At 39.5% G+C, this 18,860-nt stretch overlaps 1 protein-coding gene across 2 annotated transcripts; it reads left to right on the top strand.

The window, feature by feature from the left end:
- Positions 1–1,143: 1,143 nt before the first annotated feature.
- Positions 1,144–18,520, top strand: pdcd6ip (programmed cell death 6 interacting protein). Of its 2 annotated transcripts, none has more exons than XM_082185857.1 (18): positions 1,144–1,456; positions 3,825–3,873; positions 3,963–4,032; positions 6,703–6,830; positions 6,916–7,069; positions 7,148–7,248; positions 8,863–8,994; positions 9,149–9,371; positions 9,498–9,621; positions 12,210–12,387; positions 13,098–13,209; positions 13,434–13,603; positions 14,213–14,461; positions 15,193–15,327; positions 15,411–15,505; positions 15,595–15,715; positions 16,398–16,594; positions 17,616–18,520. In XM_082185857.1, the coding sequence occupies exons 1-18, from the start codon at positions 1,251–1,253 to the stop codon at positions 17,788–17,790; spliced, it is 2,619 nt and encodes an 872-aa protein (XP_082041983.1). In that variant the 5' UTR covers positions 1,144–1,250; the 3' UTR covers positions 17,791–18,520. The 2 variants fall into 2 exon arrangements, with proteins under 2 accessions (XP_082041983.1, XP_082041984.1); XM_082185858.1 differs by having other exon boundaries at positions 1,146–1,456; positions 8,878–8,994.
- The last annotated feature ends 340 nt before the right edge of the window (positions 18,521–18,860 follow it).

Below are 18,860 nucleotides of genomic sequence, written 5' to 3'. Positions count from 1 at the left end.
ATAGAAATATGACGTTAAAAATATAAACATGAATGCGACAAAATTTTTAGACCTGGACAAAATTGTTGGATAAATAATCAATTTTGTGTGCAAAGTAGAAAATATACTATTCGTCACAAATATGTTTTACAATAAAGAAATAAAAATGCTCATAACTTTCGCAATGCTTCTAAATTAGAGGCAACTATGTAATAGGCCATACATATATGACCACATGACTAAATGGATGAGTCATGGGGTAAGATGTGTCAGTGTAAACTTAAATCAAAGTTAAAGCCTTGAACCGGTTAATTCCTATATGGATCAAACTGGGAATTTATCTAAATTGTCAATTGAGACCATTGTCAAATTGCGAGTGAATTTTTAAATAAAAGCTATTAAAATTATAAAAAGTGATTCATAGTTACTTACTGTGAGTGTAAGTCTTGTCATGCACCTGTTTAAGTTCTGTTAGACCAAAGCCATTGGTAGACCCAGCAAAAACATTTGAATGCATTTTAAAATTGTATTTATTACTTTTGAATGATCTTTTTTTTTTATGTGCTGCATCTATAGCATTTATCCAATACTAAAATATATTTCCAAATGAGCCACCTGTACAAGAACATGGAAATAATACTTTTTCTTACATATTTGACGACATGGAAGGAATCAGATTTTTTTTATTTAGTTTTTATTGAATTTTCAAAATTACAGAATTTGATATCAAGTTCTTGACACATTTCTTTTACACATTTTCACATTTGGTAAGTATAACTTGAAACAACAATAATTTGGAAAAAGAAAAACAAACAAACAAAAGATAAAGGGCATAACAAAATATATTAAATTAATTTAGCAGAGATACAGATCTTTGGGCTTTTCGATTTTTTAAAAACTTTACAGACTCAAAATACATTTGAAAGGCTGCTTTAAAATGAGCAAAGTTGGGTTTTGAGTTTCTCCATTTAGTTTGATGAATATGAAATTTTCCTAATAATAGAAACAAATCGATAACATACATTTTTCTTTTAGAAAAGTCAAATTCATTTGTATGAAGTAAGACAGATGACAAAAAATAAAGGAATCAGATTTATGTAACGATTCCGCCCGCGAGCGCAGGAACAGCTCTCGACTGCGCATGCGTGACTTTGACAGTACATGTGACGCGATGACGCACTCAAGAGAACCAGGAAGTGCTCTGCCTTTGTTTTTGTCCGTTTGGAGTCTTCTCATTTTCCACTAGAACTGTGTCGTTCTCGCGGGCCTAAATGGCGACTTTTATTTCTGTCCCGTTGAAAAAGTCCTCAGAGGTCGACTTAGTGAAACCGCTGATGAAATTTGTAACTGCCACGTATCCTGCCGGTGAGGAGCAGGCGGAGTATGCCCGTGCCGTGGATGAGCTCAACAAGCTCCGCAAAAGTGCTCTGGGGAGGCCGCTGGACAAACACGAGAGCTCGCTGGAAATCCTGCTTCGGTGAGAGCCTGTCAAGACAACTTCAGGGTGTTCAGTTCTGCTGCCTATGGCGCAGATTGTTAATTCATCTGTCTGATTATTTTCCTTTAGCGGGTTTTAAAAGCTGTCTAAAGCTCTGAGTTAGCTAATTTAATCCGTTTTTATGTCATTTATTAGCAGAAATAGTTTCGTCAAGAGTTTAGCTAAGTGATGACAACCGTTGGTGATTTAGCCTGTGTCTTATCTGTTTTTATTGGCTTCATATAAATGTTAAACGTAAACTGGTGTTGTTTGGATGGCATGTTGGTTGTATGTTTAATTGTTTTATTGTTTATATAGTCCTCATGTGTTTATGGTGGTTAGTATGTGGTTTTCGCATTATTTTGGTGAAGTTGACATACTGTGGTGTGTGACTTGCTACTCTTTCTAAAGCCCTATATATATACACAATACATACTATTATTAATTGAGAGGCTACTAAGAATATTTGTACTGTTAAAATTAATTTGTCACACCCAATGACCATTCAAAATGAACTACTTATCCCAAAAAGGTTATTAAAATTGTGAAAAACATAAAACGGTGACAAATTACAGCATCTAAAAATATGCATTAATATAAATCTAACCCCAAAATCTTAAAGATGAATATTAAAAAGTCAACTACCTGTGTATCGTACGTCACCGGCTTCCTGGTTCTGCGTGACTCAGGTGTGTCTTTCAGTCTGACCTCGTCAAACTTTCATTGTAAATTTAATAATACATAATTCGACGCAAATGACTAAAATAAAGAAGGAACTGCGTTTTGAAGTGTTTGTATTATATTCGCCTAGTTGTTTAAGCGGTAGTCTTCGACCTCGAGACTCCATTACGTCATATTTAAAAATAACTGGGGTGGATACAGGTGTGTTTGTGACGTACAAGTTTTATTTTTGTAAGATATACTTTATCTGTAAGCCAGCAGTTCATCAGTGGAGCTTTAGAAGAGTATAGGAAATGGTTAATTTGTAAAAAAAAAAAAAAAAAAAAAAAAGGAAGAAGAAAAAACAGATTTGCTGCCTCATGCTTTCAGCGCATATTTTCTCAAGTTTAAACCCTCTTGTTTTGGGTCTGTACTGAAATGTTTAATGCTAATTAATTGGGAAGTTGTCAAAAATAAATAATTTACTTAGATTTTATTTGAGTTCTCTGAGTAATGTAAGACAAATTCACAATATTTTTAATATGGAGAAAAGTCAGCCAGTCTTACAGTATAGTGTCCTTGTTACAGTGTAATTATACATTTAAGTACTGAGTAATAATAATTAACTACATGTACTTACTACGGGGTTAGGGTTAGGAATAGGAGTGGGTTTAGGGTTATTTGCATGTAATTATGCATAATTTGTAGTTATTACTACAGTAACTACATGTAACAAGGACATTGAAAAAGAAAGTGTTACCATATATTTGTTTTATTTATTTAGTTTTCCCAATGGGACATTTTCTATATAATGTAACCTTGCTTTCTGGAATAGGTCTTCATATTAAAGGGATAAAAATGAAAAAAATCTGTCATTAATTACTCATCCTCATGTCGTTCCAAACCTGTAAGACTTTCGTTCATCTTCAGAACACAAATGAAGATCTTTTTGATGAAATCTGAGCGATTTCTGTAAACCTCATTGGTTCTTACGGAAGACATTTAATTATTTAAAATTAGACTATATTTCTCCAGTCCGTGGTTACGTTCTGCATGTCATTTGTGGTTTAATGTACCGGCTGGGACCGACTTGCGCCATCTGTTATGTGAATGACCCATGTGTTGCTATAGGAATACGTTTTTTGTTTGCTGCTTAGTAGCCGTGCTGAATGATCCAGATGAATGGCCTGCTTTGTAGCTCCTAGTTAGACTGGTGTTTGGTTTGCGTGATGACACCCTACAAAGGTATTCCTCCATGAGGAGACAGACATGTTCTTTTTATAGTGCCGAGAGGCAAGGAATAGCCGATAAAAAGAGAAATGGAGCGCAGAGATGTGGGGAAACGCTCCAATTTCCTTCCAGGAAGGAAATGTGTTATTGTGATTAAGTGTCACCAGTTTGTTCTGTAACAGTGAGGTTAAGTAACTTCAGTTGGTTCTTGTGTTCAGACTGACATGGTCACATGAGAATGCTGTCTTGGCTATATTATCAGTATCATTATGCACTGTTGAAAATAAAACAAGACTATTGCAGTTTTCAAAATGTAATGTTTAAGTCAATATCACTTGCTGTGACTTTGTAATTATTTGTGAAACGTACTAGCAATCTTTGAATGAAAATTGTTTCCACACCAAATTTTTTGAACGTTTCCTTCTCCACACTTTCTATTTTAAAATGTTTATTTTCTCATTGTGTCTCTCCCCTCTAGATATTATGATCAGCTCTGTGCAATCGAACCCAAATTCCCTTTTCCAGAGGTATCAGTTATAAATTCACAATCACAGATTACTATAATTGAGCATATTACATAACTAATGTTTTTTTTGTGTGTGTGTTTTCTTCACAGTTATGTCTGACATTCACATGGAAAGATGCTTTTGATAAAGGATCACTTTTTGGAGGCTCAGTCAAGCTTGGTGAGTTGTTTTACCTGATTTCAGAAACACCATTTGCACACAAACAAATGCATGACAGGTGAAAAGAATTTGTACTTTTTCGATTGCATGACAAAAGTGGCTTATATGTAAATTCTTTTCAAGACATTTAAGCTATTGGCAGATTCAGATATCACTTATAAGATATTGAATATAGTGTTTAAACAATTATATGTTTGTGGCTTTTTTGGAGTATGCATCAATAAATATATATCTGTCATCCATATTCAAGGAAAACGTGACCTATTAGAAATAGAGTCAGGCATCTAATCCAGTAAAAAGGAAGGGTAGCACAGCTTGGGATCCCTTATTAACATTAAAAAGCTTATTGATGTTTGCACATAAACAATGTTATCTCAACCACTAACATTAATCTTACTTTTGCATATTTTCTTACTACATGTTACATGAACCTTTTTTCTATATAGAGGATCCTTGTTTTATTGTGAAGTGCTTAGGGCGAGGCAAGTTTATTTATATTGCAGAATTACACTTATTTTTATAGTGCTTTGCTAATGCAATCTAATCTAAGCCCATTAACTTAAAAAGCTTAAAGAGGACCAATTATGCCCTTTTACAAAGTCTTGATTTAGTTTTTTGGGTCTACTAAAACCGGTTCATGCTCTAATGTTCAAAAAACACCTTATTTTTCACATATTTTTCATTGTTGCAGCTCCTCTCTTCCCAGTCTGTCAGTAATGCCACTGTTTAGTTCCTGTCTCTATGAAGCCCCTCCTTCTGAAAAGCATAATGTGCTCTGATTGGTCAGCTGGACCAGTGTGTTGCTATTGGGCAACTGCTTTGAGCGTGTTTGGGAAATGTCCAGTGTTGCCAACTATTTTCACAGGAAAGTAGCTTACGCCTTCCCTAAAAGTCGCTAAATGTCGCTAGATGACGTCATACGACAATTAGCATATTCATGACGTAATCGATTCGTACTTGCGTTCTGCCTGCCTAATGTGTTTTCTCTCTAAATTAATCCTCACATACTGTATTTAATATAATATAATATAATATAATATAGCCGAATGTCAAATAAAACTGTTCTCATTTCCTATCTTTTTTTTTGTCTGACAAGAACGAGTAGCTATAATATAGTGAATGACGACAATTTTTATAGGCCTATGTGGAAAATTATCTGAATTGAGAGAGTTCGGGAACCGGATGAACTAAAGCTCTGTGATAGTGAGTATTACAAGTATTAAGCACAAGAAAAGAATTTAAATTTTTAAAGGAACACTCCACCGTTTTTTGAAATAGGGCTTATTCACCTTCTTTCCTACATTTAGATAGGTGGGCAAATGCATTTTTGTCTCAGTGCATGCATTGTTTTAGTTTGACAGGGTTGGCGCTAGCTTAGCTTAGCATAATGAATGGAATCCTTTGTTGCCAGCTAGCATGTCCTGAGTAAAAGTAAAAAAAAAAAAAAAAAAACCCCACCTAATTACTTCTTGTGGCCTGCGTATTCACAACGAGTACAAATAGCGATGCAGATTAACACTAGGCGATTTCCTATGCAGATTTTGACTTGGGACTATATTAGGGGGAAGCACAGGCGAAGCACTGCTACTTGGGCGCAGAGATATCACGCCCAGGTAGCAGTGCTTCGCCTGTGCTTCCCCCTAATATAGTCCTTAATATATAAGTCAATATCTGCCTAGGAAATCGCCTAGTGTTAATCTGCATCGCTATTTGTACTTGTTGTGAATACGCAGGCCACAAGAAGTAATTAGGTAGGGTTTTTTTTTTTTTTTATATCACTTTTATTCAGGACATGCTAGCTGGCAACAAAGCATTCCATTCATTATGCTAAGCTAAGCTAGCGCCGACCCTGTCAAACTAAAACAATGCATGCACTGAGACAAAAATGCATTTGCCCACCTATCTAAATGTGGGAAAGAAGGTGAATAAGCCCTATTTCAAAAAACGGTGGAGTGTTCCTTTAAGGAAATTAAAATGGTAAAACTAAATTCTTTACATATAAAACAAAAGAAAAGCAGATAAGTCTAAGTAAAAACACTACTGTCTGTCAGCAGCCGTGCGCTCCACAGATGAACGTGCTGCTGTTCCTCTCAGCCATTCACTGAACAGGGTAGACGCAGCTAGAGAGAGTGGTGGCGGGGAGAAAGCAAGACCTCGCGCTCGCAGGACAGTATTGGCAACATTTGAAGGTTACTGAGGTTTGTCCAAAAACTTGCTAGATTTGTCGCTAGTCGCTTTTTTGAAAAAATTATGCTAAAGGGGTCTTAAAAGTCGCTAAAAATAGTGACAAAGTCGCTAAGTTGGCAACACTGGAAATGTCCCGCCCCTTACCATAACCTGCAGTTTCAACACACTACTAACTTAACCAGGCCCCGCCCCCTTTATTTAGCGTATGGTACGGATTTATTTAAATGAGGAATATTGTGACGTGTTTGTTCCCAGAAGAAAACTCAAGACTACAATGGAGGCGTTTCAGGGAGTTCAGAAACAGTGACACTGATATAGAGAATAACTCCCGCTTGGGTGACTTCGTAACTTTGCACAAACAGCAACATCACACACTAAAGAAAGTTAAAAATGTAAAAAAGTCTATTTTAATAAAACAGAATAAAAAAGGTAGGCAAAATAACAGCTTTATCCATTGTTTGGTTAATTCTGTTTGTGTTTCAGCATTGGCAAGTGTGGGCTATGAGAAGACGTGCGTGTTGTTTAATGTGGGCGCGCTGGCGAGTCAGATCGCTTCTGAGCAGAACCTCGACAATGACGAGGGACTTAAGACTGCCGCCAAGTTCTACCAGGTTTGAGTTTGACCTTAAATCCTCCAACAACACAGAAAATCGAGAGAGAGAGAAAAATGTTACGAGCAATCACGTCTCTTTCCAGCTGGCGAGTGGTGCATTTGCTCATATAAAGGACACTGTGCTGTCTGCACTGAACCGAGAGCCCACCATGGACATCTCCCCCGAGACGGTGGGCACGCTCAGCCAGATCATGCTCAGCCAGGCACAGGAGGTCTTCGTTCTCAAGGCCACTGCTGGTGCGTCTGTGTTTATATCGGTGCATTTTTCTGCTTGTACTTGACACAATTTTAATTGTGCTTTGTTTCATCTTGCAGATAAGATGAAGGACGCCATCGTCGCTAAACTCGCCAACCAGGCAGCAGATTACTACGGCGACGCATTTAAGCAATGTCAATACAAAGAGAATCTGCCCAAGGTATGTGCAGCTGCCAATACACACATGAGTACGGTGGTCCACTAGGGGTCACTAGAGACAGTTAGTCAAAGTTCCCCACAAACTGCATGCAGCAATCACTGTCTGTGAGGGTGCTCCGATCAGGATCACTGAATGCAGTATCGTTTGAAATAAATAATACTACATGATAAATATAAGGCTTCAAATAAACCCACAGTGGTTATTTAACTTTTCTTAACAACAACGTATGTTAAAGGAATAATTCACTTAAAAATGAAAATTCGGTCATCATTTACTCTTCAGTTGTCAACTTTTACCCTCAAGTTGTTTCAAACCTGAATGAATTTCTTCTGCTGATCTTAAAGGAAGATATTTTTGATATTTTGATATCTTCTTTTGTGTTCAGCAGAAGAAAGAAATTCATACAAGTTTGAAACAACTTGAGGGCGAGTAAATTATGACAATTTAAATTTTTAAGTGAACTATTCCTTTAAATATTAAAAGTAAAAGATAAGAAAGTATCATGAATTGACAACTCTTTATTTATTGGCAAGCAACATGTGCAACATATTCAATTCCCTTCCTTAGAGGAGATTAGGAACAGCTTAGAGCTGAACAAATATAGCTATCCTGTGAAATAATAATAATAATAATAAACTTTATCAACAGAAAGTAGTTTAATCCAGTGTAAAACAACACTGTATAGTCTTCACTGTATTAATACAATTTAGATTAATCCTATTAAATCTACTAAAGAGCAGAGATTCATTTTCTCATTGTCTTTTGTTGTTTGACGAACATTAAGGAACACAGAGAGAAGTGGGAATATTAGGCTGCTGTCACTTTAAGACCGAATGCACGGATCCAACATACTGTTACACATGCGATTTATTTCCTGTTTAAGTTCACTGAAAACATAACCGACTGTGTTTATATGAATACTCAACAAATTGGTCATTTTGGCATATTGTTTTTAACCCCTAAGCTCAAAGTTAACTCCGTCTCGGAGCGCGCGCACAGAAAGCCGCTTGGGGAACAGTATCTCTTCGCGGCTTAATGGAGTTTTTAAAACTCTTTATTATCGAGCACGTCTTGCAGTTTAGCAACAGTAGACTGCATTTTACAACAATCCTTGATTTAGCATATTTGGACATTAAGTTTGGGCTTTTAAGGAGGAACGAATGTCGAATGTCAGATGAGACCGGTGAATGTAAAGCAATTTTAAGCGAGTTTTGCGTCATCTGATCTAATTTTATGGAGACCACCAATCAAATTCTATAAAAAGGTTATCGGCCGATAACGATTGGCGCCCGATCCGTCGGAGCACCCTTAACTGTCTTTGGTTTTGAGTTCCCTTAATTCCCGTATGACTGCTAGTCACCCCCGCATACACAGACACACACTCCCAAAGCCACCAGCCTTTGTTTCTTCTCCTACTGATCTGTGAGTGAACGCTGCATGAGCGTTGTGTGAGGATTTGGTTGGGGTTCGCTGAAGGATGCGTGCTGATTTGCTGTTCTGTTTTCTCTTCCTGCGCCCTGTGCTGTGTGTCTGTGCTCGTTTGTGGTTGCCCGTGGTGTTGGTTCGTGGTTGCTGTGGCGTTTGTGATTGCTGTGGTTGCCTTTCCCTGGTCAGTATTTTTATTTCCAGGAAGTGCTTCCAGTCCTCGCCGCCAAGCACTGTATGATGCAGGCCACCGCCGAGCTGCACCAGTCAGCCTTGGCCAATCAGAAGAAAAAATTCGGAGAGGAGATTGCTCGGCTGCAGGTGTGTTCTGACAGGCTGTTTGATTGATTTATTCCGTTTTGAGATTATTTTTTAAATTGAAATAATGTTGATTGCCATGATTATAGCCATTGCTGCTGATATGAGCTTCATTAATTAGACGTTGATGTTGAGGTTTCTCGTGCGTGTCTTGCAGCACGCCACGGAGCTGGTGAAGACTGCGGCTTCCAGGTACGACGAGTATGTTAACGTAAAGGATCTGTCAGATAAGATCAGTCGTGCGCTCACGGCCGCAAAGAAGGACAACGACTTCATTTACCATGACCGAGTGCCGGAGGTCAAAGACCTGGAGCACATTGGCAAAGCATCTCTGGTCAAAGCAACTGCAGTGCAGATTCCACTCAGCCAGAAGTTCACAGGTCAGAGAACGATGCACACATGACATTCAGTTGACCTCTTTATTTAGATTTTTTGGGGGGGTATTATTTCCTCCTTTCTTATGTGGAAAAACCAATGAAATGCAAATAATGCAATTTTTTGTTTAGATCTGTTTGAGAAGATGGTGCCGATGGCAGTCCAGCAGTCAGTGAGTGCAGCCAATTCCAGGAAGGCTGACACCGTCAACAGACTGATTGGCAGCATGAGAGAAGCAACAAATCTCTGCAATGGGTCAGTGTTTGTGCATTTACTTGCTCTTACATGAGTCAATTTAAACTCCATTAAAAGTCCATTAACATGTAGATTGAGAACTATTCAGGGATGCAAGCTTTTATACAACTTAAATACAGTGGCGGATTTAGCAAATCGGGGGCCCAAGGCGAAGGTAGGCTATGGGCCCCTCCACATCCAATCTTTAAAAGAGAACGAAAAAATATGTAGGCCTACCGACTGAATGGTGGATAGGCAGGTAAAGCTAATCTACGGGGAAGTAAAGGTTAGAGAGGAGAAAAAAAACATCCCCTTTAAACCCTGCATAGGCTACACTTCTTTACTCCTAAACAGAAACATGTTACAATGTTTACATGGTACAATTTCTGGTAAGCTATGTTTTCTTTTCTTTTTTTTTCTTTCTTTTTTTTTTTTTTTTGCTTGACAAATTTCACCATTTCGATTCAATTCTTGTGATTTGATTCAATATTGACTCATTTGGATAAATATTAGGTAAAGTTTCACAAGATATGCATTACTTTTTCTCAAGAAAAATAGCCCTATCAGATGGTATAATTTAAGGTTAAAATAAGTAATATAGTACACATATTTAGCCAAATACTCTCTATAGCTTTTTTTTTCTAGCCAATTAAATGGCTTTCCTGAGGTAAATGTTATGTGACGATTGTTCTCCAGCTGTTTTACCTCTTTCCGCGGTTGAAAAACACTTATTGATCGATATTATGAATGAGGAATATACATTTCGGTAAGTTATACTGTATCTTTACTGTATCGCTATAGGAATGTCACATTAAAACGACAAAACGGTATTTATTGTTTGAATTTCGTAATAGAATTGACAGAATCTGAGAGAGCTGAGATTTTTTTCAATATCATGATTCATAAGTAACGTTAAACTGCTCAGTTTTGTCTGTCGATCTCCGTGTCCTCTGCACGATTTTTCTGTGCGTTGGACGTTGTTGTTCCTGATCTGTATGTAACAGTAGCCGTAAAAAAGTTTGTCATCTTTGGCAGCGTTCCCAAATACTTATCAGCGTCTTTTCACTTATTTCTTTTATTTGAGCCGCTTGGGTAACTTCGAAACTTTACATTTTCGCGTTTAGACTCGTCTTGCTCTGTTTGTGTATTTCCCAGTCCTCCTGTTACTGCGTGTTGTTTATCTTTTGCGCCGCGCACCTTTACAGACTTTTTGCTTTCCTCCCGCTTCCTCCTTTTTTCAGCACCGCTTGGGTAGCTAGCTTCGCATCATTTTTACTCTGTCACTCACTTCTTTTTCTCCGTCAGTTTTTTGGCACAGCCTTGTCACTTTCGCAGATGCGCAGTAAGTGAGATAATGGAATAGTCCAATGTAGTGAGGCGGGGGGCCCCCTCCTGCGACACTAATGCTTTGATAACATTTTTCGCAAATGGTGTTTTAGAAATATATAATTTTTTTTATTTTATTTTTTTATTAAGCATTTAATAGGGCATTTTGGGGGCCCCAAGGTAGCTCGGGGCCCAAGGCAATTGCCGACCTTTGCCTAATGGTAAAGTCCGCCCCTGCTTAAATATATAAGAGGTCATTTGTGGCATTTGTGCAGTAGCACCTCACTGCAGTACACGAGATCCAGTGGGCGGAGTTGGATCCAGATCTAAAGGGTGGAGATTGGTAGGTTTAGGGTGGGTTTAGGGATCAGGGGGTGGAGATGGGTACGTTTAGGGTGGGTTTAGGGATCAGGGGGTGGAGATTGGTAGGTTTAGGGGTGGGTTTAGGGATCAGGGGGTGGAGATGGGTAGGTTTAGGTATATGTAAGGTGGGAGGAGTTGGATCTGGAGCCAACTCCTCCCCCTGGATTTCGTGTTCTGCAGTGAGAACCTTTTGTGTGATAGGTTTTTTTAAGGGGGGGTTGTCATGCCGTTTTCTGCCAAAATAAAAGTTATTTGTTTAACTGCAAACTAATTAAAGGGGTCTTGACATGGATTTTATAATTATTGTAATGTTCCTTGATGTTCACGTATAATGTAAATCAATGCGGAAAAACATATGCGGAAAAACTATTATTTTCAACCTTTATTCTGACCCTCTGTCCAAAATGATCCGTTTTTTTAAGGCTTGTCAGTAAACGGCCACTATTATGATTTGCTAACATTGCATAGGAAACAGATTTCATGTTTTGAAAACATCCATGTAAAAATACTTTATTTTAGATTATTATTTAGTAATATCGAATGGGTTCCACAAAAACAACAGTGCGAATGTGGCCTGAGAGAAGTGAACTAGAGAGGTTTTTTATTCTTTTAAAACTATAAATAGTCAGGGGTGAGTTCTCTATATTCCCAAGCCAAAAGCGACTGTAAATCCTCATTTTAAAGCTGATATATTAAAGGTCGTCTTCCCGCATCTTTGTCACCTTTTCACCCACGATGAGTTTGCATCCCCGACTCTTACTCCTCTGTATTTTAAGGCACTATTCACTAATGAAATAATGCACATGATGCTGTATATAAATGTTTATCACATTAATCATTTGTATACACATTTAGACAGTGTTGTGGGTGTATTATTAAGGGTTTTAGAGGTGATTGATTGGTTGTTGTTGATCGGTTAGGGTGTTGGCGTCTTTGAATCTGCCGGCTGCACTAGAAGATCTGTCGGGAGACGCCGTCCCTCAGTCCATCCTGGAGAAGAGTCGTGCTGTTATTCAGCAAGGAGGCCTGCAGAGCATCGAACAGCTGATCCGAGATCTCCCTGAACTTCTGCAGAGGAACCGTGAGATCCTGGATGAGGTGATGCACACATTCACCATTTGTTTCATTCCCTTTTATACATTTTTATAAGATACTAGAGACTTCAGACCACTCGTAAAATGCTTCTGTTTTTGCTTTTTTTTTATTTTTTTATATGTTATTTAATACCTATTAAAGGAACACAGCGACTTTTTGGGACTTTAGCTTATTCACCGTATCCCCCAGAGTTAGATAAGTCCATACATACCCTTCTCATCTCCGTGCGTGCCGTAACTCTGTCTGACGCACCCACCGCTAGCCTAGCTTAGCACAAAGACTGGAGGTAAACGGCTCCAGCTAGCATACTGCTCCCAATAAGTGACAAAATAACACCAACATTTCCCTATTTACATGTTGTGATTTGTATAGTCAGAGTGTGTACGAATAACAAGGGCACATGAGACACAGCCATCTTCTAACCGGATACACACTGGGAACTATATTCTCAGAAGGCGAAGCACTGCTACTTGGGCGGAAAAGAATTGACATGATCAGTGTCACAAATTTGTCTACATTTGTCAAGTGACCTGCAAATATCACAGAATCATTTATTTTTCATTTGTCATAATCCTAAAATTATAGATTTACAAAAGTGGTCTTAGACTCTTGAAACCCACTGTATGTGTATGTATGACATCATCTGACTGTATGTACTTGCACTTCATGCCAATTTGTTTCATGAACAAAAATATTGTGTGTTGGTGTTACAGTCCTTGAAGATATTAGATGATGAGGAAACGACAGACAATGAACTCAGAGCCAAATTCAATCAGCGCTGGAACAGAACTCCCTCTGGAGATCTGTATAAATCACTCAGAGCAGGTACATGCACGCTTCCACCGCATTTATGCATTTAGCAGATGCTTTTAACAAATGAGTCTTACAGTGCATTCGAGGTAAACACATTATCAGTTTGTATGTTTCCTGCTCATGACTTTGGTGTTGCTAGTGTCATCATGTTCTACCAGTTGAGCTACAGGAACCCCTGGCTTTACTCATGATGGTTTTCTCTCTCTCTCTCTCTCTCTCTCTCTCTCTTTCTGCAGAGGGGAATAATTTTTGCAATATACTGGACAAGGCAGTGCAGGCTGATCAGGTGGTGAAAGGGCGTTACAATGAACATTGTGGGATGATTGCTTTGCTCTGCAAGCCAGAGAATGAGATCAGTGCCGCCATACCGTCTGCCAACCCTGCCAAGACTCTGCAGGGCAGTGAGGTGAGCTCAGTGCCATTATCATCAACTAAAACTAATAAAAAAAACTTCTTTTTTTTAATTGATGTAAAAAAACTAAATAGTTGATGAAAGCTTAAAGTTAGAAAATTAAATGAAAATTATAAATGTTGCCTTGGGAACTAACTGAAATAAATGTAAGTTAAGGTACTATACTATAGGTTAAGGTATGTATATATATCACTATATTCGATAACAGCACAGAGAAACTTTAAAGAGCTCGAGCATTTGAAGCGGCATGGGGTGGTAGTGGCGCAATGGATAAGACACATGCCTTTGGTGTGAGAGACCCGGGTTCGAATCCACTGTGAGACACCAATGTGTCCCTGAGCAAGACACTTAACCCCTAGTTGCTCCAGAGGCGTGCGACCTCTGACATATATAGCAATTGTAAGTCGCTTTGGATAAAAAGCGTCAGCTAAATGAATAAATGTAAATGTAAATGTAAATGTAAATACAACAAAACTACAGCGCACTTCATCCACTGGTGTGGACACTAATATAGTTATGGTTGGCGTTCCTGGTGTGAACGGGCCTTAACCCAGACCAAACTCAAATGCTATCCTTCAGTCCAGGCTTGACTCTTCTGTGCAGGTGGTGAACGTGCTGAGGGCACAGCTGGCACAGCTGGATGAGGTGAAGAGGGAACGGGAAGTTCTGGAGGGAGAGGTGAAGGCGGTGACCTTTGACCTGACAACAAAGTTCCTTACCGCACTCGCTCAAGACGGTGCCATTAACGAGGAGGCCATGACCACCAGTGAGCTGGACACTCGCTACGGCTCTCACACACAACATGTTCAGCAGAATTTACGCAGACAGGAGGAGCTGCTGTCACAGATACAGGTGCACTCACACACTCACACATGACAAATCAGACCAGCAAAGGCTCTGTTATGAGTGTACCATTCACTCCTGGTACAGTCTGGTACATCAAGGACAATAATGATTGAATATGACTCTGAATCATTCAACTTAAAGTGCCCCTTTTATGCTTTTTCAGATATTCCCTTTAATTTAGTGTGTAATATTTCTGTTTGTGAATGTAAAAGGCTTGCGAAGTTTAAAAAATCAAAGTATATGATCAATTTAGTTATAGTCTGCCAAAAGAAAGAACCGATTCTGAACGGCCTAAAATGAATTGTCAGTAATTCCAGCTTATGGTCTTCAATGGCTGTTACCCGCCCTTTTACACTGTAGTTGTGACAGGCCTGGAAGAGCTTGGTTCGTTTGTGATGTTGAGAAGACGCTGTTTTCTCCACACTCCACTTTCAAAGGATGCGGAACATGTGCTCAAATTTATACAGTAAAACCATCATTACTGTTCGTATCACTGTGTTTACAAGCACTGAGGAAGTGTCTGACCAATCATAGCTGATTAGGCTCTCATCAAGAGGTGAAGATGCAATGTATATTATGAGAAAATAGTTTTTGTCCTTGGATGCATGTAAACCTATTGAAGGAGACTCCAAAAACAAAGCATAATAGGTGCACTTTAAATGAACATGTAATGTAATAGTTGCTGCAACTATGGTGAGTTCGTTTTCATTTTAAAATTGCGTCCCTGCTCGTCTCAGGTGTCTCACCAGGAGTTTTCAGCACTGAAGCAATCCAACTCTGAGGCTAACAGCAGAGAGGAGGTGTTAAAGAAGCTTGCTGCGGCCCATGATAGCTACATCGAGATCAGCTCCAATATCAAAGAGGGCACTAAAGTAACTATTGCATGCACTAATATTAGTTCTGTACACATGCACAATCTGTACGATGTCTCTCAGCTGTCTCTGTCTTCTTTCAGTTCTACAATGATCTGACAGAAATCCTGCTGAAGTTTCAAAATAAGTGCAGCGACATTGTCTTCGCTCGCAAAACCGAGAGGGATGAACTGCTTAAGTATGTCACACTAACAAATCAATCAAGGCCTTTTTTCTCAGTGAAGGACTGTGATTGGCTTATACTCTATGACTGTGTTTGATTGACAGGGAGCTGCAGCAGAGCATCGCTCGTGAGCCGAGCGCTCCTTCATTCAACGTCCCATCATACCAGTCCAACACCCCCGCTCCTGCCCCTGGAGGCCCAACCCCTGCGCCCAGGACCGTGTTTGTGAGTTCCCAGACTCATGAGTTCTAAAGCCCAAAGTATACGTGCAAGAACGATGTGAACTCTGTGCCATTTTGTACAAAATAAAAGTTTTTCAAAACAAAATTCCGGGTGAAAAATTAAAGTAGACTAGTGTGATCAACAGTGCCAATTTTCTTCAGATTTTATTTAATATTTCCAAAATTATTCAAAAATAATGTTTGTTTTTTTTACTCAAAAAATGAGATGCCTACTCTCAAATAGATGAGGCCTACGATTAATCAGATGCAAATAGAAATATAAAACCAGTCCTAATTAAAAGAGAACAAGTTGATAAAAAGATTGAATCCAATATTGGGTGAAAATATAGTATAATGAGAGATTTACAAGCTATTTTTTATAGTCCGGTCATTTTTGACCAGGAACACCACAGGGGTTATTGGGTTGTGAACACCACACAAGGGTTAAACATGTACAAAGACATTTCTCTCATAACTTTAAGAGAGAAAAATTACAGACACTAGACAAGGATGAATCTTTCTAGCGACCATGTTGAGAGCCTGTGTTTGCGCACGCTATAAAATGGAGTATCCTTTGAAAGACTGTGCGTGTGCGTTTGACTGGATCCGCACGCTAATGTACGCATATAAAAATGAAACACACTTTAGGCTTAAAGATGAAGTTGTTATTTGTATTTCTGTCCCAGAACCCGCAGCAGCCTCAGGCTAAGCCGCCGCCCCCAGCGAGACCACCGCCCCCTAGCATCACTCCTCAGGCCGCCAACACTTCAGCTCCTGTCAGTTCTCCGATGGGTCCCGGCAGCTCTAATCCTCCACCTGTTGCTCCCACTGGACCCTCACAGGCTCAAGGACCACCCTACCCCAGTTATCAAGGCTACCCAGGGTAAATAAAGCCATTCTCAAGTACATGTATGCGACAGAAACCTAGTGAGCTGCCCATAGACATGCTCCCAGTGCCAAAAGCTAGACGGCTCTATTCTGATTCTGAAGGACCTTATTCTACCCAGAAACTAAGACTATATCTGTATAAGCACACTTCTCTACTGCAGTAGCGACCTTTGCTATGTTTCACTTCAAAACAGAAGGGGCCTCCACTTGCTCCCAAAATATTTTATTCTCTTTCTCAAACTTTTACATTTACATTTTACATTTAATCATTTAGCACAGGGTTTCTCAAACTCGGTCCTGGGTTTCTCAAACTCGGTCCTGAAGGGCCACTGTCCTGCACAGTTTAGCTCCAACCCTGATCAAACACACCTGAGCAAGCTAATCAATGTCTTCAGGATCACTAGAAACTCACAGCTAGGTGTGTTTGATCAGGGTTGGAGCTAAACTGTGCAGGACAGTGGCCCTCCAGGACCGAGTTTGAGAAACCCTGATTTAGCATATGCTTTTATCCAAAGCGACTTAAAAATGAGGAGAGCAATAGAAGCAGTTAAACTAACAATAGGACAACAATATGCAAGTGCTGTGACCCTTCCCAGTTTAGTTTATTATAGATATAGAAGAGAAAAGAAAGTGTTGGTATTAATGGATCATACATTCTTTTACATTTTACGTTCTGAAATCTGCATTTGTGCATTTCTCCATTTCATCAGCACTAGCATACATCAAACTTAACAAAGTCTATATTCTGAAGGTTTTTGCCAGAAGGGTTTGTTCATCTATTTACATAACATTTTATTTCTGGCTGTTGACAGTATTTTTTGATTTATGAATTGAAAGAAGTGAAAATCCCTCAGTAAAAAACATTAATATGTCAACAGAATGAAGAGTTTTGAGCCTGGCTCCAGATTTCTGTTGTGGAAATCTATGCAAATGAGTGCATATGTAATAATTTGCATATTCAAACATAACATTTCAGAAAACATGTAATTATTAATATTATTCTCCCTCTCTTTCAGGTATTACCAGATGCCAATGGCCTATAACCCCTATGCATACGGGCAGTTTAATATGCCCTACATGCCCTATCAAGCCCAGGGGCAGGCTGGGTACCCCGGAGCCCCTCCTACACAGCAGCCCTACCCTTACCCTCAACAACCCCCACAGCAACAGCCCTATTACCCCCAACAGTAGAGCGCTTTAACCCCACTACTACAGCCACACTCACACTCTCTCACTGCTCCTAACTATTAACACTCCTGCACTCCTGCACTCACACGCGCTCTGCTATTAACATCTGGCATGATCTGGGCGGGGCTTAGAACACAGGCCCCGCCTCCTCTCTGTGGGTGGACTTTCAAGGCCAGGGTTGTGCTGGTCGAGGGAAGATCTGATCTCTCTCTCTCTCTCTCTCTCTCTCTATAGCCCTCTCTCTCTCTCTATAGCCCTCTCTCTCTCTCTCTCTCTCTCTCGCTCGCTCTCTCGCCTGTCTCTCTCTCTCTCTCTCTCTCTCTCTCTCTCTCTCTCTCTCGCTCTCTCGCCTGTCTCTCTCTCTCTCTCTCTCTCTCTCTCTCTCTCTCTCTCTCTCTCTCTCTCTCTCTCTCTCTCTCTCTCTCTCGCCCTCTTGCCCAAAGTGAAGCTGCTGGCTGCCTGCCACTGCTAATATCTTATTTTTGTAATGAATACTGACATATAATCTAATGCAAGAGCTGTTGATTTCTTTCCTTGATGATGATGATCATTTAATTGCTGGGAGAAAGACGTGGTCTTACTGTAACCCTTGTTATACCTCCTTCTGTTCAGTCTACAATCATCGCCTGGGGAAAAGGAACAGTTATACAGGCTAGAGAATGGATTTGTCACTAAAAATAATTCGTTTTTGTGTTTCTATTGTTTTCATGTGATTAAAATCGACGATATTAAAGGCTGTCTTTTTATTTCCTCTCTGTGTGCATGCTAGTCTAAAGCGGTGGGCGTGCTTCAGCATTTTCTGCTCAATGTCAGCATCGTTCAGTGATCATCCAGTGCCAGATCCAGCAGCTGAGCAGACTGAGGTCAGATTAACAGGGTTACGAGTCTGAGCGTCTCCACACATGAATTTAAGTGTGTTTGTTCGATTATTATCCCCATGCTATTTTTGTCTTGAAAGAGCCTGAACCTACGGTCTCCATGGATACGGAGGGAAGATTATGGTTTTTTGGGGCGGTTGTAGTGTAGATGTTTCTCGAGGTATCAGTGTTTTGATTATATAAGGATGTTTTCCT

The sequence above is a fragment of the Leuciscus leuciscus genome (assembly GCF_965113295.1).
Source record: "Leuciscus leuciscus genome assembly, chromosome: 12".
Lineage (NCBI taxonomy): Eukaryota > Metazoa > Chordata > Actinopteri > Cypriniformes > Leuciscidae > Leuciscus > Leuciscus leuciscus.
The sequence above is the reverse complement of the archived record's forward strand: the minus strand, read 5'-3'. Positions and strand labels throughout refer to the sequence as shown.